Raw genomic sequence first — 24847 nt, forward strand, 5'->3', positions numbered from 1 at the left:
TAAACTTTAGACAGTGTAAAAGTGCTTTTAGTAAAGCCTACCGGGAACACGCAATTCCGTGTGCCTGTAGCTTTAATGCAAATGAGCTGTGTTTCTCTCCAAGAAGCGCTATTGTTGTGTCGACGAGCTACAACAGCAGAACATGAAGGAGTGGGACAGACGGATGCAACACTAGCGTAGTCCTGAAGACGAAATGATCAAGCTTACTGTCAGGATAATTGGCAGAGATTGATTTTAGGAAGTGTAGCGAAGCCTGTTTTATGTTATTGCAGTTGAAGCAGTAGGCAGAGGTCTTATCTTAAGATACATAGCGAAGCCTGCTTTACAACACTGCGTTGTCCTGAAGATGAAATGATCAAGCTTACTGTCAGGATAATTGGCAGAGATTGATTTTAGGAAGTGTAGCGAAGCCTGTTTTATGTTATTGCAGTTGAAGCATTTGGCAGAGGTCTTATCTTATCTTAAGATACATAGCGAAGCCTGCTTTACGTCCTTGTTTATGATGTCATGACAAGCTGCAGCCAAGTGACGGAGATGATGGCGTTTTCTCACCCTGGATCCTGTTGATCAGACCTCAGGGACTCGTATGACTCTTGGAACATCATGAAGCGGTCACCTTCGCATGAAAGGGACTAAAAGCTCTCCGGCACCACTTAGGGAGGAGCATGGTGGCACAAGATGTCCAAACTTGAAAAAAAAAAAACAAGCCTTGTATTTTTGTGTTTATTAATGAGGACATTCCGCCTGAGAGACAAAATGGATCTAATTCCATTTGGCACTCAGCCTGATCATTTAGAGGACAACAAATCTTTTATGAGCATTGTTGAGCTCGTTAGCAAGCGACTTGTCACAGTCGTCAGGGTTGCGCCTGTGGTATTGAGTTTTTGTGCTCTGCGGGGGGGTGCCTGGAGGGTCGGCCCTGAAGGTCCTTGCCAAGCGTCTTAATATAACCACGCAGGGCTGACTCACAGTGGAAGTGTTGGGGTAATACGAGTGGAACACAATGTGAGCGCAGCTATACATGTCGCTTGTTTTACAGTCAACAAGGCTCCCACTGTGCTTCCGTGTGGTTGACGGCTAACTTACTTTGGCTGCAATCACACTTGTGGTCCAGTAGTCTGGTCTGGGGCGGACCGGTACAAATAGCTACCAGTAAGGGTTGTGGTAATGCCGGAGTGGGCAAAGCCGTGTTTATTGCTGTTAATCGCTTCCAGACCAGACTGTAAGACCAAGACCACGTTTACATGAGGAGTTTTTCTCTTTCCGAATGACCTTTCCGAAAACAATGGTATCCATGGAAAGGAATATTCCAATCTCTTGTCTACATGCGCCGCTATAATCCAACAGAATAGTCAATGGGGCATGCCCAGTAAAATGTAAACATCAACATCACGTGATACCGAGTTTTTCTTCCACTTGTTGGAATAACTCCGTATTGCCAGTTTTTCTTTCGTCCGGTCTTGAAGTTAGTTTGTAGTTTGGAACAAAAACAAACTTTGCTTAGCAGTCCAGTGCCGATTGCCGGCCTCCATTTTTGAAAGTGAAGAAGGTCTGGATCTGCGTGTTACATCATATTTGAGCATGCGCTGAAAGAATTTAAACAGGAAAAGATCAAATATTTAATATTTGATCATTAAACTCGGGACATGTTTTATATAGATATATATTTTCTTTTTTAATAAAACTGGACTTGTGAATAAAGTTTAGAAGGGTTTAGATTCTGTTCCACAGATGGCGCTAATGCACACCAAAGCTGCTTGACAACCGCCAATAAACAACAGAAGAAGAAAAACGAGAAATTGAGAAATACCTCAATTTTGGAATTTTGGATTTTGGAAATGAATATTCCACCCCCGTGAATCCCATTATATATTCATTTGGATTGGTACTTTTCTTTGGGAATGAGGTGTATACAAAGGTTCGATTCCTTCCGTTTGACCAAATAAACCGATCCAATTGGAATATTTGGGTCCATGTACACGTGACTTGTGAATGTCGGTGAAGTAGGATTCTTTATGTATAAATGGAATATTTTCATACTTAGACCATAAAAAACCTGTTTCCAACGAGCCCAGTACTTCCTGTCATATTGACGGGAGCATCCCACTTCAACAGCCCTCCTTCCTTACTTCCCTCACGCTTATTGGACGGGAGGTTTTTGTGTGGAAAGCACAAAGCAATCCACTCCTCTGGCAGTCCAAAGTTTGATTTAATCTCTTAATGCATCACAGCTTTGTCTGGAGCACATAAAAGCAGAGAAAATAGGCAAAACAGAGAGAGGTTTATTGCATGAAGTAAAAGATTAGAGCGCACAGGTAAGCCTCCAATGCTATTAGCAGCCTCGCAAATCAATTTCACAATGGTCACAAAAGAGAAACCAGCCGATGCAGGTTTTTTTTTTTTTTTCCTTCCACCCCAATCTCATTATCCTCCCAAAATCTATTACGTTCTCTCTTGGATCTTTAAGTGCATTTACGTGCCATATGTGCATTCCTATGAAGAATGCGGCCGGCATGATGGAATATTATATGTGGAGCGGAGTGTGCAATCTCAGGAGTTGCACACAAACACACATTTGTATAGAAATGTTCCCTCCAAAGTCATTTGTTCTCCATTCTTTCCTGTGTGTGCTGCGAGGTAAGGCTGTGATTGGTTGACTCCACGGCTCTCATAAAGACGATGTCATGATGGAAATTAATGCAATACATCACACACACACACACGCATAAACACACAAAAGTGTACATACAGCAGAACCGGTAAATAAGAGTGAAAATGGGTCAGTGCTGGAGAAGACGAGGCAGGAGTCAAGCAAAGGTGGGCCGAGCCCAAATAGATCCCCGGGAATGCCATCCACCAAATTTTCCAAAAGAGTGATGGCGACATGGTGGCATTTGACGCAGAATCAAAGGGGGCGCCGTCTAATCTTATGATCAGACCAGGGACATTAATTCCTTTTAACGGCGCTGTGGCGCTGATGGATTCGAACTCGCTCTCGGCGCGGTGAGCAAATAAGTGGAAGTCATTCTCCTGACGCTGCAAACGGCAAAGGCAATCTTCTTCACGCTAGAGTCCATCTCAGAGCTACCATTTTTCTGTGCTTCCGCGTGGGAGAGTGACACCCGAGTTAATGCAACATGTAAATATGGCCATCTTGGATTGCAGGACGCTGGCGGTGGCGTAAACATTTCCACCGTCAGTGTTTTAGTTCCATGGTCATTGTTTGATTCCCGCAATGAAGTACCTGGACCTTAACATGTTCCAAGTACTTTTGTTGAAAGGAGTCATTTGTATGATTTGATTTGTATTATTTTCATGTTTTTTGATTCCATTTGTAAATAGCGGATCAGTGATCAAACATATAGTGACTTTGTTTTCCTTTTTTTTCTTCTAAAAATCAACCTGTTATTAGGCCTCAGACGGGCAGGTCGTCCACGGATGATACTACCTCGTCCTCGTGTATCCTGACCGCAAATATCAAAAAGTCAAAGCTATGACTTTGTGTAAATTGGAATAGAATGCAAACAATTGTATGTGACTGGTGCCTCTAGCTAGCATAATAAGTACACTCTCTAGTTGGAGAGTTTACAAGGAAAATATGGTAATGATTCTTTCCACGTTACGTTTTACGGCCACCGTACCACATTTATTGGACTGCAAGATGTTTGCGTGACTTCAGCCTCGAGCATTAGCATAGCATTTATTTTTTTACTCAGCCAGTTTGCTCGTGATGCTCTATAACGTCCACTTTTTTGTGGCCCCTGCTCTTTTTGTAACTCCAAAGACACAATGCATCCGGCTAAAGGTTACGGTCGCCGCACACGCTTCTTAACGAGCAGGTTGCTGGCTTCTTGCTGGCTTCTTGTGCGCCTTCCCAAAGACCCAAACAGTGAGTCACATTGTAAGTGATTCCCCCCGCCGTGTCTAACCAACGTGCCATAGGTGCGGCACCTCGTTAAAAGAGGAAGCGGCTGTGGATCGTCTGTGTTATCGTTTTTTTTTTAGCAGCTCCCCGGAGAAGAGCAAAAATCCACAACGCCTCAGCCCATCTCCTCCGCCCCCCAGTTTGTTTGTGTGCGATTCCCACAGCAATGTCCCAAAAGAGGCTTCACAAAATGAAGTTTTTTGCAAATATTAAAGCAGCAGGATTAACTGGGGACTTCTTTCAACAAGTGACCATCCTCTTTACAGAAATAGACAAGGAAAGTTGCGGCGATCCAGGAACGCCTCTCTACGGGATACGAGAGGGCGACAGCTTTTTGAACGGCGGCATCCTCAGGTTCGAGTGCCAGTTTGGGTTCGAGCTGATCGGCGAGAAAACCATCTCCTGCCAAGACAACAACCAGTGGTCGGCGAACATCCCCATATGCATCTGTGAGTATTGCCTCCAAAGTCAAGAAAGAGTGTGGCCTGCTGCGATGCTGATAACATTCAATCTGACCAGTCGCCATGGTGACCGCCACAGAGTTTACCATGGCCTGGAGCAGACGATGACCCGCGTTGATGTGCGCATGAATATTTAACAGCAAAGATGCTCTATGTTCCCATCGCTTGCCTTCCTCCTCTCCCAAAGTCCCCTGCATGTCCAACTTCACGGCTCCCTCTGGAACCGTCCTCTCGCCCGACTACCCGGAAGGCTACGGGAACAACATGAACTGCGTCTGGCTCATCCAGTCGGAGCCGGGCTCCAGGATCCACCTGGCGTTCAACGACTTTGACCTGGAGGCGCCCTACGACGCCCTCACCGTGAAAGACGGCGAGACCAACGACGCCGCCGTCATCGGCAGGTTCTCGGGTGCCGAGAGCCCGTCCCACCTGACGTCCAACACCAACACGCTGAGGCTGGAGTTCCAGGCGGACCACTCCATGTCGGGAAGAGGCTTTAATATCACCTATAGCAGTACGTCACATGATCATTTTCACAAGATACTTTTTGGCATTCTGTTGACTGATCATCACGGTCTAATCATGTACGGCCATCCCTCGTTTATCACGGTTAATTGGTTCCAGTCCTGACCTGCAGTAAGTGAATCACTACTAAGCAGGATTCACTATTAATAAACTATATAACCAAATATTTTCATAGTAAGAACATAGAAAACATGTTGTTGACTTTCTAAGTACAGGTTTTTTGCACTCCTATTATTCTTTGTATACATACAACCCTACGCACAGGCGGCCACCGCTAGCATAGCAAGCTACTGAGCTAACTTGATAGCTTCTCCAATTTACTTATTCTAAACTCAAAGTTTAGAATAAAAGTTTACAATCTTAACGACAAAGAAGCAGAAAAGCGGACCACTTCCACACAGAATGAGAGGATAACCTTTTTCCACTCCAGGGAGCGTTATTCGAATCGCTCTGGAGCAGAAAGGCCACTTTACTTTATTATTGTTCATTGCCGGATGTTACATTTCATTTCCTTTCTGCTGCTTTTTAGCGCAAGGGTTTCGTTTCCCGCCTAAGCCAGTACTATTTCTGTCAAGGAAAACGAAAGCGAAACTCATAAGTCCTATCACCCTGAACATCAGTTCGTTGTTATATCCCAAACATATTGAAGTCCTTTGTCCACGACTCCCCTATGCTGTATCTCCTGCATCCAGCTCATAACAGCGTGTAACATTTTATTATTTTTTGGGCCACTGCACCCGTCATTTTCTCCCCCTGGTGCGGATAACACCAGAGCGCCGCTGCACTGGTGAAGAACAGGAACCTTTCAAACTTGTGGACTCTTGTACCAACTTGTAATGTGATGAAGCCGACCATATCCCCCCAAGCAGGCACGCTCACATGAATTTCATCAGCGGCCGCTTTTGCTCCAGTCCACCCGAGCTAGCACGCTGCAAACGGGTGCATGAGTTATTCCGAGACGGGATAGCCGGATTATAGACCTCCTGAAAGGCAGTCAATGCGATGAGTGTAAAATATCGTTTTGACACTCTCTAATGACATTCTTCATATACCCTCACTCGCTTAATAACTTCTCTCGAACTTCCTGACCCCAGCGTTTGGCCACAACGAATGCCCAGACCCTGGCATTCCCATCAACGCCCGCCGCTTCGGAGACAGCTTCCAGCTGGGCAGCTCCATCTCGGTGGTCTGCGAAGACGGTTTTATCAAAACCCAGGGGAGCGAGACCGTATCCTGCCAGCTGGAGAGAGGAAAGGTCATGTGGAGCGGGCCCATCCCCAAATGTGAAGGTACAAACTGAATGGACGTAACCCAAAAACATTCAATTAAGTGGCACTTTTTCATCTTGGCTCCCACATTTATACAAAATGTTTTATTGATGGGGTAGGAAAAATGTCCACAATATATTGACTGTTATGATGTAATAAATATTATGTCATAAAACCATGGTAATGGTAATGGTTTAATTTCATTTGAACATGCATCAGATTACAATTGAGTGCATCCCATAATCAGTTCACATTTCCACATGTCCAAAAGGAGTAGGAAGAAGCAAAGCTTATTAAATCCTACCCCTCCATCTGGTACTTTTACAATCAGTAACTGTTACATTTGTTCACTTCCTGCTTTCCATAATACAGTTTAAGTTTTTTTTTGTTTTTTTTAATAATATACCTTGTACCAAAGTACAAGGTGATATGAGCATCCAATGACTCCACATATTGAAATGCTATGGCTAGCATAACGTAGTCCTAGCATAGAAGTGTTTCAAATGTACTTCTTCCCTGAGATCATATTTCTCCTCTCTTGTAGAGAAGTATTGGATGACATTTTTAGCTAATTTGTTATTTTTAGCCTTATGCATTATTTTAGCTGTTTGAAGATGAACTATATCAGCAAGTTGAAGTATTTGTGATTTTAGAAATAAGGAGTTAGTATGTTCTCTGTAGATTATGAATTATCCTTACTGACACTGGTGGTGTTGCTTTCCATGCGTTCTATGCACCACATGTTTTGTAAAACGCAAAACATAGTACTACGCACTGCAGCCCTCGTAAAGGTTCAATGCCTACGTGTGCCGTATGCCTGGCCATTTTTTTCTTATCTACTGCGGAATAATGGCGTATTAAAGTCATCATCTGCTGTCTTATCCCTTTATCCCTTGTTTTTGGTTTTCCTTTAAACAACTGCCTTTGTGTGTGTGATTCTCACTTGCATGACAAATCAAAAATGCCAGCCTGCAGAAAGTGAGCAGTTTCAGCGTTCTTGCTAGCCGCAGGCGACGCCAAGATGGATTTTGGACTGGGGCTTGACTCAAATTGTGTCCATTCCTCAATCTCTTGAGTTAGTTGTTACCAACAAAGCCACTCCAACACCATCCATCTGCTGCCGCTTTGCCATTTGGGTGGCTGCATTTGGTCGGGTCCGCAGGAGGCTGCATGGCAAATCTGCCCCTGTCCGGCGGGATAAATAAGCCGCCGCCCGCTATGGGAACAGCTAGCAGGACAACAGTTGGTGCAGTCCGTGGGGAGCTGGTACAACAACCCCATCGTGTTCGCCACCGGCCTCGCTGACCTCACCCTCGTCCTTGCTTGTCTTCCAGCTCCATGTGGCGGCCATTATTCGGCACCCAATGGCGTGATTTTGTCTCCTGGTTGGCCCGGTTACTACAAGGATTCCCTCAGCTGTGAGTGGGTGATTGAGTCGGAACCCGGACGCTCCATTAAAGTCACCTTTGACAGGTGATGCTACACATTTTACAAGCCAACCAACCAACCAACCAACCAACCAAATATTGACTATTCCCTCCACGCTTGCCCACAGATTCCAGACCGAGCTGGGCTACGACTTCCTTGAGATCCACGACGGACCCAACCTACTGTCCCCCCTGGTGGGGTCCTTTAACGGCACCCAGGTGCCTCAGTTCCTGTTCAGCAGCAGCAACTTCCTCTACCTGCTCTTCACCACCGACAACAGCCGCTCCAACGTCGGCTTCAAGATCTTATACGAAAGTAAGCACAGGGTTTGAGTCCCACGTGCACCCAACATGACGTAGTGAGTGTCTACGTCTTTATTGTTGCAGGCGTCACGGTGGACAGCTACTCCTGTCTGGACCCGGGTATTCCCGTCAACGGTATCCGCTACGGACAGGACTTCTCCATCGGGTCCACGGTGTCGTTCGGCTGCGACTCGGGCTACAGGTTGAGCCACGAGGAGCCGCTGGTTTGCGAGAAGAACCACTGGTGGAGCCACGCTTTACCCACATGTGACGGTTAGTCAAAAGGCTTCGTTTTCCACAACCGTCTTTAATCCTCGTAGTGTCTTATCTGTGTACTCAACACACGTTTGCATTCCTACATGGACGGTAGACGGCTCCATGAAAAACAACTTTACAGTACAAACACATACTGATAGCATCTGATAGCATCTCGTCATTTGACACGCTTTTCCACACTCAAAATAAACTTTCAGTGGATCTGTATGGACCATGAACTTTCAAAGTCTCGATGCACCACACCGCTCCGTAACCTTTGTGTTCATGGACCACATCCTTGGTCAACTTTGGAGATTTTTATGGGCTTTCTAATCTTTTTGCTGTTTATATTTACTGAGCCTCCCGTGACTCGAGCAGATTCCTGAAGCCTGAGTTGCATGTTACGTGTGTGGCGACGAATGCAATAAGACTCGTCATGTCGCCGTGACGCTAATAAGACGTTAAGTTTTTAGCCCAAGAAAAGAACGAGAGGACAGGAATCGGAGCTGACAGCAGATATTGAAGCCAGAAAAAAAAGAAGACAATCAGAATCCAAATTTCTCACCCAGCTTAACATTCAATATTCAGAGCTTCCTGGCAGCAAAGTATAAATAAATGATGGCGCTGTGCATGCAGGCGTGCCAGCTAAGCATGAGTGTCGGGTCTGTGCCTTTCTGCGGCGAGGACTTACTCTCACGACTTGCTCCAACTTGTTTTTTTTTTGGGGGGGGGGTGCTGATGGTGTAAAAACTATTACTGTGCAAAGTCGTAACAGGATGCATCATTTGTTGCGCCATTTGCGCCAACTGACTGGCCCGATTCTGTGATAGCCCGTGACCCGCCGCAAGGTCCTTTGAGAGTGCAACTTTCCGACCTTGTGACGAGCGGCGCCGCCCAAACTTCTCTGCCGGCATTGCAATTTTGAGGCGCCGCTAATGGTGTTTTCGCAGCAGTTTTATTGCGACCGCAATGACAGGCAAGTTGTCCGACTGTAAGATGAAGCAACTGGAGCGAGCCGGAATGGAGCACCGGCCCATATGCTGCATTAGTATGCATAATGTGAGCAACGCAGCTTTTCTGAGGGGCCCGGTTTCAACTCTGAGCACCTCTTAATGCATAGCAATGTGTGGTGCGGGTGAAACCACCGTGGAAGTTGCAGGGTCATCTCAGGGCCGGATTGCCCCGATAAAATTTAAACGGTTGCGGTGAATGTCTTGAAATCTATACGGTATGCTTCCCAAACATGCTACAGGCTTCTTTAAACATGTGATCCAACTTGTCATGTTTTTATGCACCCCGAGTATACTTTCAATATATTTCTATGTGCTGCACCCCTGATTAGCTTTAAATGTTTGAATATAGCACCTCCAGTAAACTCATTCAATGTTTCATTTGGGTTCGTAAACCACAACCTCAGGAAACCTTCCATTTTTCCATACGCCACGCCCCTTGTCAACTGGCATCTTTGCATATACAGTAAACCTCAGATATATCGGGTTCAATTGTTCCCACTGGTTTTGTCCAATATAAGCGAAATCCGTTATATGCGTATACCGGAAAATGTCCGTTTCATGCATATATCGGATTTATATCCGGTATATGCGTGAATCGGATTTTATCCGTTATAAAAAGGCACTTCCTTGACTATGTTTCCAATGTACCTGGACTGGGCAATGAAAAGAGACAGACATTAGAGAAATTGTTAATTAAGCTAGGCCCTGTTACGCCCGTCAGGCCTACGTTATTTCCAATAGTGAGGTTAAGATCTCATTCACTGCTGTGCTAGTATTATTGACGTCACTCACTTTTATATTTGTCCTAAATCTGGAGCCAGGAGAAAGACAATAGCCAGTGACATCAACAAGATTAGCATAACCATGCGGCCATCCGATATATGCCAGGGAAATTTAATGGAAATGCATTGGAACGGGACTGGAGATTTTGTCCGAAATGGGCGAAATCCGTTATAAAAAATCCGATATATGCAATAATTTTTATTGGAAATGCATTACAGAAAAATCGGTTCTTTTTTATCTGTCCGTTGTGAGCGAATTTCCGATGTATCCGAGTCCGATATATCTGAGGTTTACTGTACTTTATTTTCTTTTCAACTTTTACATTCATTGTCCAAACCCGAGATGATACACTGCTCTAGCATACAAATGTGTCCTTGCAGCATTATGTGGCGGTGATGTCCGGGGCCCCTGGGGGACCATCCTGAGTCCAGGCTATCCCGACAGCTACCCCTCATCCCTCAACTGCACCTGGACTGTGGAAGTCAGCCACGGCAAAGGCAAGAGCCATCAAGACCGCCAATTTCCAGTCGCCGGACATGAACTAACGTCACCGGCTATCATCCACAGGCGTCCAGTTCCAGTTCAACACTTTCCACCTGGAGGACCAGCACGACTACCTGCTGGTAACGGAGAACGGGAGCTTCCTGCAGCCCCTGGCTCGCTTGACCGGCAACGAGTTGCCTGGCAACATCAACGCCGGTCTCTATGGCAACTTCAAAGCGCAGCTGCGATTCATCTCCGACTTCTCCATTTCCTACGAGGGCTTCAACATAACGTTCACTGGTAAGCTGTTCCGCCTGCAAACTCCGGTAGTAGTAGATCGCCAACGCCGTGGAGTCGCTGACTTGGTTTGTCAAGCGCCCGACACAAAAAGAAGAAAAGGCAACAAGTACAAAATGGGAGAGCCAAAGACAGGAAGTGCGAAGAGAGCCGTGGCCTCCACCACGTCCCTCCTTCCAATGAAGGCTGCGGCCTGCCCTTGCACGGCCAGATCATATAACTGCTGATGGATACGCTTCAATGTGGACCTTAAGCTTTATATCCCATCCACGTGAGTGAAAAGAAGATGGGGTTGAATGCATAATTGAAAGCCAATGCTAAGAAGGCCTCTGGGTGACGACCGGAGGTGATAGTAGAATTTTTACAAGCAATTCTGAAGCTTGGGCTTTCAGTCACGGGAAATAATGAGCACACCCCGATTTTTTAAATGTGGCACAGCCTGCAGGTTTTGGTCAAAATGACGCTAGCATATATTAGTACACTCCCGATGAAACTTTTAGCACCAGCTGGACAATTGCAAGAATTGTGTGCGAAATTAGCATTTTGGAGTATACTTCTATACTTTCTATACTTTGGCGGGAAGTTGAGGAAAAAGGGACTTGGAGTCCATAGAGTGTTGGGGAGTCCACACGCCTAGATGCTGTATTAGTATATGTTTGTATATTTACTGTTCTCTTCCCCTTGATGTCCCTCAGAACTTTTACCCAACAAAGTTTTGGTACCGGTGCCACTACAAATGCTTGAATGTGCATGTCAGGCCACTAGATGGCAGTATGGAGAAACACAGCACTTGCAAGAACATGTCCGACGCCACTTTTTTCCAGAAAGGTCCACCCTGCCTGAGATCTGTTTTCAAATGTTTGCACCCCCGGGCGCCACAAATGGCAAAGCAGCTGCCAAAAAGTGCCCTCATTTCACTTCAAACAGTCCCAAGTAGTTGAATTGCTGTAAACACTCAGGGACGTTTTGGCGGCGTCCAGATGGCACGGACGGACTCTCCCGAGTTCCCTCATTCATGTTGTCACAAGACATGTGACCGAGCATGTGCTGCGCCAGCACGTCATATGGCAGCTCCTCTGAACATGAGTCACTCCCGAGCCAACACCGAGCCCACTTCAGGAGGAGGTGATGGACTCCTCTCTTGGCTCTTCTGTTCCAGAGTACACCCTGGAGCCCTGCGAGGACCCCGGGATGCCGCGCTTTGGCAGGAGGAACGGCTACAGTTTCGGCATCGGAGACACGCTGTCCTTTTCCTGCAATATGGGCTACCGCCTGGAGGGGGCGCCCGAGTTGATCTGCCTGGGCGGCGGGCGCAGGATGTGGAGCGCACCGCTGCCGAGATGTGTTGGTAAGTAAACCTCTCAATCTGGCATTCAGGCATTGAAAGAACATGTGTAATAGTAGAAGTGTGAGAAGAAATGTAAAGGTAATCCAGACCGAGATGAACACACTTCCAAAGATGCAGCATCTATTACCGCATATCAATTATTTGGAAGATGCATAACACACATGTACAAAACTCGTCTTTCTGCTATTTGTCTCAAAACATGTCTCCAAACTCTCCCGCAATATAGAGGATCTTTGACATTTGTGTGGAACAGCAAAGCCCTCCCGTTCCGCATTTAGCAGGAGATGCTTAAAAACAGCCTGCACCCACATCGTGTGGGAATATGACGTCATTAAAGTCCCCAAGTCGGCCTTGTTGGTCTTGCAGAAAGAGTGGAGGATTTGTTGGTCAGCCATGCTGAAGGAGCCTTTGATGAGTTAGCAATGGCGCCGCTATTAAGCGTGAAGAATAAATTGGACGCACATTTGCGTGAGTGTGAATGCTTATCTCTCGGCATTGGCACAATGACTTGCCACATTTGATGGAACTGATTCGCCGGTGCAATTTTTCCACAAGCGCGGTAAAGAAGGAAGAGGGGGAAAAAAAGCTAACGTTTACGGACACGCCACTTGGCCTTCGGCTTTCTTGGAGCGAACAGAAGATGCAGCTTTTATGGAGTCCAACGGAGAAGGAGGATGCATTTGTCAGGGCACAAGGTTCAGACTTGTTACTTTCGCTTTCTCCTGACATGACCCAAGATATTTTAATGAACCAAAAAGCTGTCTTTGCAAGAGCTCCTGAACCTAAATTCCTGATATGAGCTTCTTTAACGCCTCCGCAACACAATTTGTTTTTTTGGCCCGATTCCGCTTTGCCCACTTGTTGGTGCGTTCAACCTCGGGACCCAATCAGCGAGATGTCTATTGGTAGGGATTAGCATGTGTTCTCAGAGCAAACATCAGTAAGAGGCTGCCGATGTTGGCTGTAGATCAGTGAAGATACGCTGCCAACACACTGGAACGCCGTGTCGGAGATGAAGGTAAGCGTGGAAAAAAAAAAGAAAAAATCCTTTGTTGCCTCGACTAGGGATCAACATAATGAGAGAGGCTGCTTTTCCATAACAAGCACCTCCGACTTTGCGGAATTTGGAAGGAAGAATTAGACCTGATTGCAGAACTTAGTCTTTTGCTTGGAATGTTGCGTCTCCGCTCGATCACGTTTTGTCTGAAGTATTTTCATGAATAAATCATGCTGTTTCCTGGATGAACATGGCCATCAGCATTGCTAAACGATACAAATGTCAGGCATTCAGGAAATGCATTGAAAGTCGTGTTGTGATGTGTGGTATTCTAACTGGTCACTAGATGTCAGTCATGTCACATCCATGAGACACACAGGGAACTGGCCAGCAAATCAAACAGTAACAAGGAAGTCATGTTAACATGTAACATGTAACATTCTTTTCTCTTAATAAGTCTACTGCAGGGCTGCACGGCAGTCGAGTGGTTGGAGCGCAGACCTCACAGCTGGGAGACCGGAGTACTCCGGTTTCCTCCCCCATTCCAAAAACATGCTAGGTTAATTGGCCACTCCAAATTGTCCATAGGTATAAATGTGAGTGTGAATGGTTGTTTGTCTATATGTGCCCTGTGATTGGCTGGCCATCAGTCCAGGGTGTACCCCGCCTCTCGCCCAAAGACAGCTGGGATAGGCTCCAGCACCCCCGTGACCCTCGTGAGGATAAGCGGTAGATAAGCGGTAATAGGACTGTGACTATAGGGCTGTTATTTCATGTCTAAAGGGCTCTAATAATGTATGGAAGGTTGTAAACAGCTTTTCTATGCTCTAACTAGGAATAATAATAATAATAATAATAATGCTCAATCCATTCCTTTATCACGGTCAGCTCTGGAATCAATGAACCATGATGAAGGAGGTGTTGCTTTAGTCGACTCTGCTGTCATATATGCCGTGTCTGAAATAATCCCGTCTTGGTGGCTGTAATTTCCTTTACTGTAGCAACGATTGCACCCCGTGGTACACTTACGTCAACACCTCCCTGTGTTACAACCGACAGGACCAAAAAGAAACACAACGTGTCTGTGTTCCTGTGTTCCTGTACACAGGAAACTAAATTGTCTTGAAACGGTTGCGCCATCGCGTTCTGTACCGTCTTGACGTGGGTTTTATCCTGTCGGGGAAATGAAAAGGTGAAAGGAAACGAGAAACTGTAAGGTTATCCTTGAAATTAAATGTTTATGCATTTCTCATTGAACAGTGTTCATTTTGTCGGCGATAGTGGACATCAAGACCAAATTCCAAGGGTTAAAGTGAGTTGTCAGCCTCCAAGTAAATAAACAACCACTATACGACAGCGTACATATGTGTGTCAAAATGGCCGTCATCATGAGGCTTCTTCGACGTCCGTGTGTCTTATACTCTAATGCAAAGAGACGGGCGATGGTGGCGTTGCGTGCCAGTGGTTCTATATTTAGTCCCCGTGCGTCGCCGTGTTGCGATGCTGCTGCACGATGGCGAAGGAAGTGGTGGAGTGAAATAATCGCACCTCCAGTGCGGCGTTTCTAATTAGTCGTACAGCTTTTACTCTTGTTCTTCCGAGCGTTTCGTTGTTTTTGTCTGCCGGAATAGACAATTGATGGGCGAGCCCTGCAGATTTGAAGTCTTGCCTTGGTGGTCCGTGTTTGTTCCCAGGTGGGCCAAATCGGAGGGGAAGCGCTGCTCTTGAAAAGTTCCGCACATTATCTTCCATTTAGCCACCGCAAGTGGGAAAGATAAGAAAATATGGAGGGGAAAAAGCAATGATTGACGCATGAGAGGGTGAAAGAGCGTTATTCATCGAGAGAGGAAAAGAGCAAGAGTGCAGCGGCGTTAAAGAGGAAAGAGGGAGAGGTAATTTTCTAAATGGAAAGCTGTTGCCAGGTGATTTATTGATGATATGACAGCTGTAATGCGACTATTACACCGGTAGAGACACCCAGGGAGCCGTGGGGGGGGTGCAACATCGGGGAAGGGGGACAAGAGGGGCTGCCTTATCACAGCACGGCCTCAGAATTTTGCCACCTTCTCGTTTTCTCACAGTCGGAGTTAATGGCGGACATGTGCGGCACTTAAGCACGGTTATTAAATCAGGCCTTCACATTAGTGGAGGAAAAGTGCTCGCTTGCAAAAAAAAAATAAATGCATCGAGGACCATGCGCACGGCACAGGCCGAAGAAAATACACGGGATGTGTTTTCCACGGAAGAACTGCTTATTTCCTGAGAAAACAAAGAGAGAAATAGAAATAAAAAATACTATATTAGACACTGTAATAAAACTGGGATTACATCACTGCATGGGGGCGCCGTCGTACGGTAGGCCACGCCCCTCCAAACCATCCCGCTAGCTTGATGTCGATGCTCTCCCCTGATTTCGGGTCAACATTTGCAATAAGAGCGGCTGTCATGTATCTTCTTCCTCAGCCGAGTGCGGCTCGTCGGTGATAAACAACGAAGGCATCCTGCTCTCCCCCAACTACCCGATGAACTACGACAACAACCACGAGTGCATCTACAGCATCCAGGTAACGCCATCGCCTTTACTGGCGCCAACCTCGCCAAGTTCAGTGCTAATGGAATGCGATTCATGCCTGTCGAGGCTTCAGTGGGATATTAGGAATTAACTAATGGCCTTGGCTGCTTATTGGTTGGCTATTTCCACAGCGTACAATTAGCATTAGCTTTGGAAACGGGACTATCTAGAAAAAGCATATTTTTGACCAGTACATTTCTTTTTTTTTTCATATTGGACTTTCAAAAACTAAAAATGCCACCAACTTCTTTGGTTAAAATAGTCTGTTGTCGGTGGAGTGTGTGTTTGGTCTTGGCTAACAAGGCCCGTGCTAATTAACGCTAGGAGCTACACACACAGACTCGTATGGCTTTGTTTCTGCTGATATTATTCTTTACATATATATATATATATATTATGTACATATATTATTCTTTACAGCACAAGTCACAGGAGTGTTTTTTTGTGTGTAAATTGGCTATAAATATCAATCATTTATAACACCAAGGAGTCAGGCGAGCTAGCTGGCTAAGATGGTTATCTATTCCAGCTGGATGAAGACATGAATGAATAAATACTCCTTAATATGAAACTTTTAATTGGCTAGACCTATCAAAAAACACGTTAGCTAGGAATGATGTTCCGAGATGCTGAGGGAAAGTCATTCAATAAGTTTTTACTAAGCAATTTATTGCAAACGAGCATTAAAGTGAAATAGGTTGTTCATCAGCTGATCAAAGGGGTTATAGACCATAGCTAGACAAAAAAATACCCCAAAATAGGAATAACATTTTCAAAGCAAAGCACTCGGTAATGAGTAGCTGTGCCATTCTTCAGTCTTTCCAGGAGGCTGGTGGGAATGTTGCTCCGAGTGGAAGATGGCTTCACGGAGGGCATCCGCTATCTGGAAGTGGTGTTAATAAAGTTCACAGCTGACTTAAAATGATTTGGTCTCACTCAGAAGTTCATGTGGTTCCAAGCGGAGTTCTATGTGGTTCTATCATCAGATGCTCACCTCTTGACATGTGATTGGCTAAACAGGTGCAGGCTGGGAAAGGCATCAACATTTCGGCTCGGACCTTTCATCTGGCCCAGGGTGACATACTGAAGGTACCGACGCGGTCTGGAGGGGCTTTGCCTTCATCAAATCATACCTCTCTTCTTCTTCACATCAGATTCATGACGGCAAAGACAACACCGCCCACGTTTTGGGGGCGTTCACTGGCACGTCCATGCTGGGTTTGACGCTCATATCCACCTCCAACCACCTGTGGCTGGAGTTTTACAGCGATGGCGAGGTCACCGGGGAAGGATTCAAACTGGTCTACTCAAGTGAGTTCACGTGGGTTCCATCGTATCATAAATGACGTCAGTTGATGGTGGATCGTCGATGAATGAAGTCAGTGAAGCAAAACGGAGCACACTACTTGCCGCTGCTGAATAGTCTTACGACATCCCCGCAAAACTCCTGTTTTATTGATGAAAAATATTGGAATTATTATTTCACAACAGGACAGTGAATGGAGGGCAAAATACAGCAGTTCCTCAGGGGAAAATGGGAGGTTTGAGCAAGGTACCATTGCACAAAACAGCAAAATGTGAGCTTTTGCTGCATGCTTTTAATGGGAAACTGTAGCGCCCTCCGGTGGACAAATAGTGGGATCAAAAATCCCATTTGAAATATTTATTCATGACAGCAAACAGGAAGAAGTGTGTCCCTTTTTATGTAGCTTTGCCATTTTAGGCTCCTATAAGGAACACTGACAATTCAAAAATGTTTAAAATAATAATAATAATAATAATAATAACAACAATATAGATCATTTTTAAAAATAAAAAATGAACCAATATTCATTCAACAGAGCCAAAATGTACTAATAATCCAAATAAAAAACAGCAATTTTTCATGATGCTCTGACAGAATTGAAATATCATTGCGAGCCCGACATTATGATTTGATTGATCTGTCAAACCGTGTATTGGTCGTCGGCACCAGCATTCAGCAAGCGACCGCCTGATGATGAAAGCGGAGCCCAGATAGTGTCTCGTTAGCCCGGCCGCTGTCTTCAGCTTGAAGCGTCTGTCTTTCCCCGTCTAGGTTTCGAGTTGTCCCACTGCGAGGACCCCGGCGTGCCGCAGTTTGGCTTCAAAGTCAACGACCAAGGTCACTTCTCCGGGAGCAGCATCACGTACAGATGCGAGCCCGGCTACACCCTGCACGGCGCGTCCACGCTGAAGTGCATGACGGGCGAGAGGAGAGCCTGGGATAACCCCCTGCCTTCCTGTATCGGTACGTTGCCACGACGACGTCTTGACGCAGCCTGTAACTCATTTATTTACTGTGAATATTTGCATTGTCAGCGAGGACGGGCCTTTTATTTCCAGGTGCTTTTGTGATTTTCTCAGCACGTTATCACGGTCGTCCACTGGCTACTTCTTATCTCATCCACATTTTTCCCCAGCTGATCCATCACGTTATTTCCTGCTGTGCCCCCAGAAGAATGCCCTTTGGATCATACCGATAAAGCAAATATAGATTGTTTTTCAAATGAATCTCTTTCCTGAATTGTTTCTTCGAGTAGGGCCACACATTTTAATCACGTGTGTTGCTCTGTGGAGCCCACGGGCATTTTGGGAAAACAATCCAACCTGGTGGAATGTAAACGACATTTTTCATAGCATGTGTCTATTTCCACCAGGGCAGGCGGGGGGTCGGGATGCTTTTTAAGTATTCCATTACAATATAATTGGCTTTTTTAATTCATTTTCCACGGTTTGGGGCTATTTGGGGGTGGAGGGGGCTGAATAGCGATGATTTGATATGCTCAGCATAGCATTATTGTAATTATTACTATTGATACACCTATTTATTTACATTGTTCTCATTTCATATATTTTAAATAGCTCCCACAACAGTGTATTGGAAGAGTGTTGTCCAAAATGTAGCCTTCATGCTGGAGGTTAGACAGCAAGCCCTGACTGGGAACGTTCCATTTGTAGCTTTAACACCAATTTTAAGATGTGTAGCGAAGCCTGGAGAAGGGCCAGTCATTTTTCGACATATAAAATAGATACCAAATATCACATACAACAACGTAACAACAACAGGATTGGGATAGAGGGACACGACCATTAGCCTTACTAGCTTAGCTATGTCAACCAAAGTGCTAACATTACACTGCATAAACATGTCACTGTTAGAATATCATTAAAAGTGCCTGCATAATATGGCAGTGTTTCCTTGCCTCTGTCGCCAATGAACTTGCTCTTGGGGGCTCATGTGTGCGTCTAGTTTGTTTTGGGGACCAAACGCCGCGATTCACCTGAGGAAAGGCAACAGTTGAAATGGTCTGCAATAAGCAAAACAGCAAAAGAACCTCTTCTTTTGTCATCGCCAGGAACCTTGGTGATTTGAAATTCAGCTTAATAAGCCCCCCCGCCCACTATCAATAATGGAACACTCATAAAAACCTCAGGCAGATATTCTATGACTTTATTTTTTAGCCATGACATGCTATGACCTCAGCTAACCCTCAGTCTTAATGTTATATTGCTTTTTTTTATTATTACCCCTTTCCGTCTTTACCGCCCCCCCTCTCCATTTTCTACTTTCTATCTCTTTTACTTCTTCTTAGCTCTTAAAATTGCTCCTCACACACTAATATATTCCGGCGAGGAAGGGATGCCGGAGGGAGAAGGGACACGGGCACGGCGGGGAAGCGGAGATGGGATGGAGATTGTGGAAATATATATAATGTAGAGAGACAAAGATAGAGGGGGACCATTTATATTTTGTCATATAATGTGCGCCACTTTCTTCCAGGGGGAATGTGGGCTCATTAGTATGACTATTTTCTTGTTTATCTGTGAAAGACAAAGCAGTAAGAAAGTACACATGGATAGCTTCAATCATTTTTGCCTTGTTTGTTTAGCGGTCACACAGTTTTTGGAGTATTTTGTGTTAAAAGTGATGAAAATAGTCCATTATGATCATCATCTTGTGTGCATTTTTTTTTCTAAATTGTTGTGAAATAATTTGCATGCAAGAGAATGCAAATGGTTCTTTGAGGATTATGTAAAATGTGTCTTTGCTCTTCCTGGTCGACGCTGTTGGGGCACCGAGGGGTGACAACTATTGGGCTTCACCATCAGCCTGTCAAATCTAATTATTAACAGTTATTGAAAATAACTCTCAATTATAATGAGATACAATGATTGCATTTGGTTTGAATGACCCAGGGGCGCCACCCTGAAAGAGGAAATCTCCTGATTGGTCTCTCCATTTCAGTTTCAATAGCTCAGACTTGAAGCAAAAACACGTGAAGCAAAAACTGTCCAAAGTAGGCATCAAGAAGGAAAGGAAATTGGATATTTTTGGCTGTGTTGTTGTCAATTCTGATTTATTTGTAGAAAAAATGGCATCTGGCATCTGTCTCTCTGTGGTAGAGATAAATAAATAAATAAACACCCTTTATTGAGATGTGTAGAGAAGCCTGCCGCCACTATTTGAGGATATGTACCTCAAAAGTGATCAGCTGTCTCGAAATGCTGGTGTGACAAGTTTCTCCTGTGTGCCGTAGCCGAGTGCGGCGGTCGTTTTAAAGGCGAGTCTTCCGGAAGGATCCTGTCACCTGGATACCCGTTTCCCTACGACAACAACCTGCGCTGCACCTGGACCATCGAGGTGGACTCGGGGAACATTGTTAGGTAATAAAGAGATGCCAAAATGAGTCCAAGTCCAGTTCAGACCTGATCGTTTTCATCTTTTTCTTCAGCCTTCAGTTTTTGGCGTTTGACACCGAGGCCAGCCACGACATGTTGAGGGTTTGGGACGGTCCGCCCGCCAACGAAATGTCTCTGGCGGAACTCAGCGGGTCTCTGCTTCCCGAGGGGATCCACTCCACGCTGAACACCGTGACTGTTCAGTTTGAGACGGATTTTTACATCAGCAAGTCGGGATTCGCTATCCAGTTTTCAAGTAAGTGGATTTGCCGCAGGGATTCCGACAAAGCTGATTGGACCAAACACGGTTCTCGCTTGTCTGTCTTGGCTGTGCAGGCTCAGTAGCGACAGCCTGCAGGGACCCGGGTGTGCCAATGAACGGCAGCCGCAGCGGCGACGGCCGGGAGCCTGGGGATTCGGTGTCCTTTCAGTGTGACCCCGGATACGAGCTCCAGGGGGACGACAAAATCACCTGCATCCAAGTTGATAATAGATACTACTGGCAGCCCAGTCCGCCCGTCTGCATCGGTGAGAAGTCCCAAACAACGCATGGTACAAAAGATCAGAAAAAGATGATATCTGTGTTGGACTCGTAGCTCCATGCGGAGGAAACTTGACCGGCTCCAGTGGGTTCATCCTGTCCCCAAACTTCCCCCATCCCTACCCCCACTCCAAGGACTGTGACTGGATCATTGCGGTCAATCCTGACTATGTCCTGTCTCTGGCCTTCATCAGGTACCTTTGGCTTGCGAAGTTGTCTTTCCCGTGCTTTTATTTTGGATAGTCAATTGAAGACCTGTGATGTATGGCTCCATTTCTCAGTATTTTCACCTTTTTTTTGGAGGTGTGGTTTACAGCGGGGCAATTCAATTCAATTGTTCTGGGCAGCATTTTCACCAAATGGCTCGACATAAATTCAAATACAAGTTATGTAATATCATTTGTGCTGGTCATCCCAAACTTTTTACGGTGGAGTACCCCTTTAAATCAGCATGTACAGTTGTGTACACATTAATTAAGCCACAGGTTCTTTATATGTACGTAGATATATTTATTGTACAGGATTTTTGGAGTGGTTTATATGACATGATATTTGGTGTTATTATTTATTATTATTACATTATTAAATTATTTGTACAAATTACTGTTTGTACAAATTACTGTACATTGTTCATATTTGATGTAATCTATTTATTCTCCACATTATTATTTATTATTTATTATTTATTATTTATTATTTATTATTTATTATTTATTATTTATTATTTATTATTTATTATTTATTATGTATTATTTATTATTTATTATTTATTATTTATTATTTATTATTTATTATTTATTATTTATTATTTATTATTTATTATTTATTATTTATTATTTATTATTTATTATTACATGAGAGCCAGGCAACAACATTTCGTTGGCAATTTCACTGCTGTGTTATTATGTAATGACAATTAAGAAAGTCTATGTCTATGTCTATGTTCCCCTGGGGGTCCGCATACCCCACTTTGGGGACCAAAAGACTCAAAAATGGCAACGATTTACACTCTCACCTAACAATGCGCAGGTCAATCCCAAAATATTGACACCCCGACTGATAGCAACTATAAGTATATATTTTGATTTTGTGAAATTGGTGGTCTTACTTATTTCTAAGTCACGTTGCTTGGTATTTTTGTTATTTTACTTACGTATTGATATATTCATTTTCTCTGTCGCCTTCTTTCTAGTTTCAACATCGAGCCCAACTACGACTTCCTGTACATCTACGACGGCCCAGACAGCAACAGCCCTCTGATTGGCAGCTTCCAAGACAGCAAACTCCCAGAGCGGATCGAGAGCAGCTCCAACACCATGCACCTAGCCTTCCGCAGCGACGGATCCGTGTCCTACGCCGGCTTTCACCTGGAATACAAAGGTAGATCCACCGGGGGGGGGGGGGGCTATCCTGTCTTTAATTGGTAGTAAACAAATTATTTCTCTCGCTGTCCAGCCAAGTTGAGGGAATCCTGCTTCGACCCGGGTGTGGTTTTGAACGGCACCAGACTGGGATCTGATTATAAACTTGGATCGACTGTGACCTTCTACTGCGAGGCTGGATACGTTCTACAGGTACTGACTGAACGGGTGGTTTGTGGTGTCACTGATGGCCCAGCCCAGCTAACCCCTTAGGGACTTGTTCTTCAGGGTTACTCCACCCTCACCTGCAGCATGGGGGATGACGGCAGACCCGGATGGAACCGCGCTTTGCCCAGCTGTCAAGGCACGGATGGTTGCTACGTTATACACGTTAGACTAAGTCATTCCGTTTACTTATTCCGGCACTGCTTTCTGGTGGTTCCAGCCCCCTGCGGAAGCCGCTCCACGGGATCCGAAGGAACCGTGTTGTCGCCGAACTTCCCGCGGAACTACACGACGGGACAAACTTGCGTCTACGCCATAGCTGTGCCGCGAGAGTTTGGTAAGATTTTGGAAGTCCTGAGACCGACTATCTGTGACTGGCATTGGGTGTAGTCTGCCTTACACCCAAAGTTGCCCCGATAGGCTCTGGCTCCCAGCGACCCCGAACAGGATAAGCGGTAGGAAATGGATGGATGTGTTTGGGTCTGAATTAGGCCTCTAGTGGTTATTTCTTCTCTGCTTCTTGGGACTTCACACACAATGTGAAAGCTTTTTCAAACGGTCTTGTCCCAGTATTTTTCTATGTGTCATATCTTGGTGTTGCGCAACTCTGATTGTGCTATGTGAGTGTGAGTATGTGTCAAGAATGCCTTCTATTGCACGGAAATGCACTGAGCTAATAGAGTGGCCCTGAAGGTGTAATAATAATATCAGTTTCCATACATGGACGGAAATCTGATCTGAAGTGGATCTGCCAATGCCAACAACGGAAACGGTAATTTAATGTGCACCAAAATGGGATGGGCTCTTTCTATGCACACGCACCATATCGCCGCAAACTTTCATGCAAATGAGTGCTGCCGTTTTCACGTAAACCCTGCTTCATAGCAACGAAGGAAGGAAGGAACACCAATTGCACTCAGTTGGACACGGTTGTGGAAATCCAGTCTGACTCTGGTTTGTTTTCTAACCTGACACAGTACGGCAAAATGGCACCAATTAATCGTGTGATCTGGATGTTTCAGGGCCAGAAAAGACCTTTAATGAGATCATTCCAGACTCCCAAGATCAAACCTCTTTTTCAACCTGAGCCAAAAAGCCGTGGGGATTTAATCACTGATCAAAGGGAGCTAGCTAGCCATTCATTTCATTCCAGGTCAGGGTTAAGCGTTGATGCGGCGCTGAAAGATGAGGCAGGTTTTCCTCTGATGCGGCCCATCTTTGATTGGTTGCTTTTGTTTCATGAGTAGTAGCAGCAATTGCTTCCATTTTGGCTCCACTTGCCGACCTTACCATGGTACAGTATGCGCTCCTGTCAACATGAGGTGATTACCATGCTGTTTTTATTACATGTATCATATCCGCCCACAATATGTTGTTCGACAGCATATTAGCTAACCGGCTCTGACTCGCCGTCAGTAATTATTTGATGTGAGCCCTAATTGTGCCCGTCGGCGCTACGTTTAAAATAGCAGCCCGTCAACGGTCTCCGTCTCATTACATTTAGGAAGCAAGCGTTCAGGGTGTCGACTCCATGAAGACACTTTGCCAGATCCTCCCCAAACATGCTTCGTGGCAGCTTTTTCAGTTTTTATTTCAGTTCTTGCAGTCGTGTTAAAACAAAGCCTTCCAGAAGGTCAGTTTTTATTTTGGGGTTTAGAAATATACTGAATGAATGCGTTCATTGGCCTCGTTCAGCCATTCAGTTCAGTGGCTTCATTTAGCGACCAATGTGGACGCTTAGGAAGTACTTCGACTCCTCTGAAACAAGCAAAAAACACGATTGCCTGATTTCCTCCCGCTTTGCATGCCCACAACTTTGGGCAGGCTTTAAGAGGACCGTGTTGCTCCACAACAAACGTGTGTTGTGTTATGCTAGCACGGGCGATGACAAGGTTTATCTTGTTATTTGTCAGGATGGGAAGATGGATGCAGGACACTAACATGGAATAACGTGATTAACCTCTCTCTTTTTTTGTGGTCCGTCCTTGTCGCCAGTCCTCTTTGGCCAGTTTGTGCTCTTCCAGACGTCTCTAAACGACGTAGTGGAGATCTACGACGGGCCCACTCAGCAGAGCACGCTGCTGTCATCTCTCTCGGGCTCACACTCCGGTAAGGACTGATGTATTAGTACACTGATGGATGAAAACCGTGGCGGGCCATCTGAAATAAATGTAATTTTATCTTCATACTCGCTGTCCTTCCAGGGGAGTCGCTGCCTCTCAGTTCGGGCAATCAGATCACCGTTAAGTTCACAACGGTCGGGCCGGAAACCGCCAAAGGCTTCCACTTTGTCTACCAAGGTCAGCCTGTCAAAAGCAGCAACGCTTATCTTGTTAAGATTATGGAATCAATGAAAAGTCCC

At 45.2% G+C, this 24847-nt stretch overlaps 1 protein-coding gene across 2 annotated transcripts in view; it reads left to right on the forward strand.

The window, feature by feature from the left end:
- csmd3b (CUB and Sushi multiple domains 3b) overlaps positions 1 to 24847 on the forward strand; it is a 240614-nt gene that overhangs the window by 169990 nt on the left and 45777 nt on the right. For both annotated transcript variants that reach the window (XM_058047094.1, XM_058047093.1), the window contains exons 13-35: positions 4192 to 4374; positions 4574 to 4900; positions 6006 to 6200; positions 7514 to 7652; positions 7735 to 7922; positions 7994 to 8182; positions 10341 to 10457; positions 10528 to 10743; positions 11900 to 12088; positions 15549 to 15649; positions 16678 to 16746; positions 16812 to 16968; positions 17735 to 17926; positions 20217 to 20343; positions 20412 to 20614; positions 20695 to 20886; positions 20955 to 21093; positions 22092 to 22279; positions 22355 to 22473; positions 22549 to 22624; positions 22706 to 22822; positions 24481 to 24594; positions 24690 to 24785. In XM_058047094.1, the coding sequence (XP_057903077.1) occupies positions 4192 to 4374; positions 4574 to 4900; positions 6006 to 6200; positions 7514 to 7652; positions 7735 to 7922; positions 7994 to 8182; positions 10341 to 10457; positions 10528 to 10743; positions 11900 to 12088; positions 15549 to 15649; positions 16678 to 16746; positions 16812 to 16968; positions 17735 to 17926; positions 20217 to 20343; positions 20412 to 20614; positions 20695 to 20886; positions 20955 to 21093; positions 22092 to 22279; positions 22355 to 22473; positions 22549 to 22624; positions 22706 to 22822; positions 24481 to 24594; positions 24690 to 24785 (3633 nt within the window). The remainder of the gene's footprint in view (positions 1 to 4191; positions 4375 to 4573; positions 4901 to 6005; positions 6201 to 7513; positions 7653 to 7734; positions 7923 to 7993; positions 8183 to 10340; positions 10458 to 10527; positions 10744 to 11899; positions 12089 to 15548; positions 15650 to 16677; positions 16747 to 16811; positions 16969 to 17734; positions 17927 to 20216; positions 20344 to 20411; positions 20615 to 20694; positions 20887 to 20954; positions 21094 to 22091; positions 22280 to 22354; positions 22474 to 22548; positions 22625 to 22705; positions 22823 to 24480; positions 24595 to 24689; positions 24786 to 24847) is intronic.

Source organism: Doryrhamphus excisus, chromosome 14 (genome assembly GCF_030265055.1).
Source record: "Doryrhamphus excisus isolate RoL2022-K1 chromosome 14, RoL_Dexc_1.0, whole genome shotgun sequence".
NCBI lineage: Eukaryota > Metazoa > Chordata > Actinopteri > Syngnathiformes > Syngnathidae > Doryrhamphus > Doryrhamphus excisus.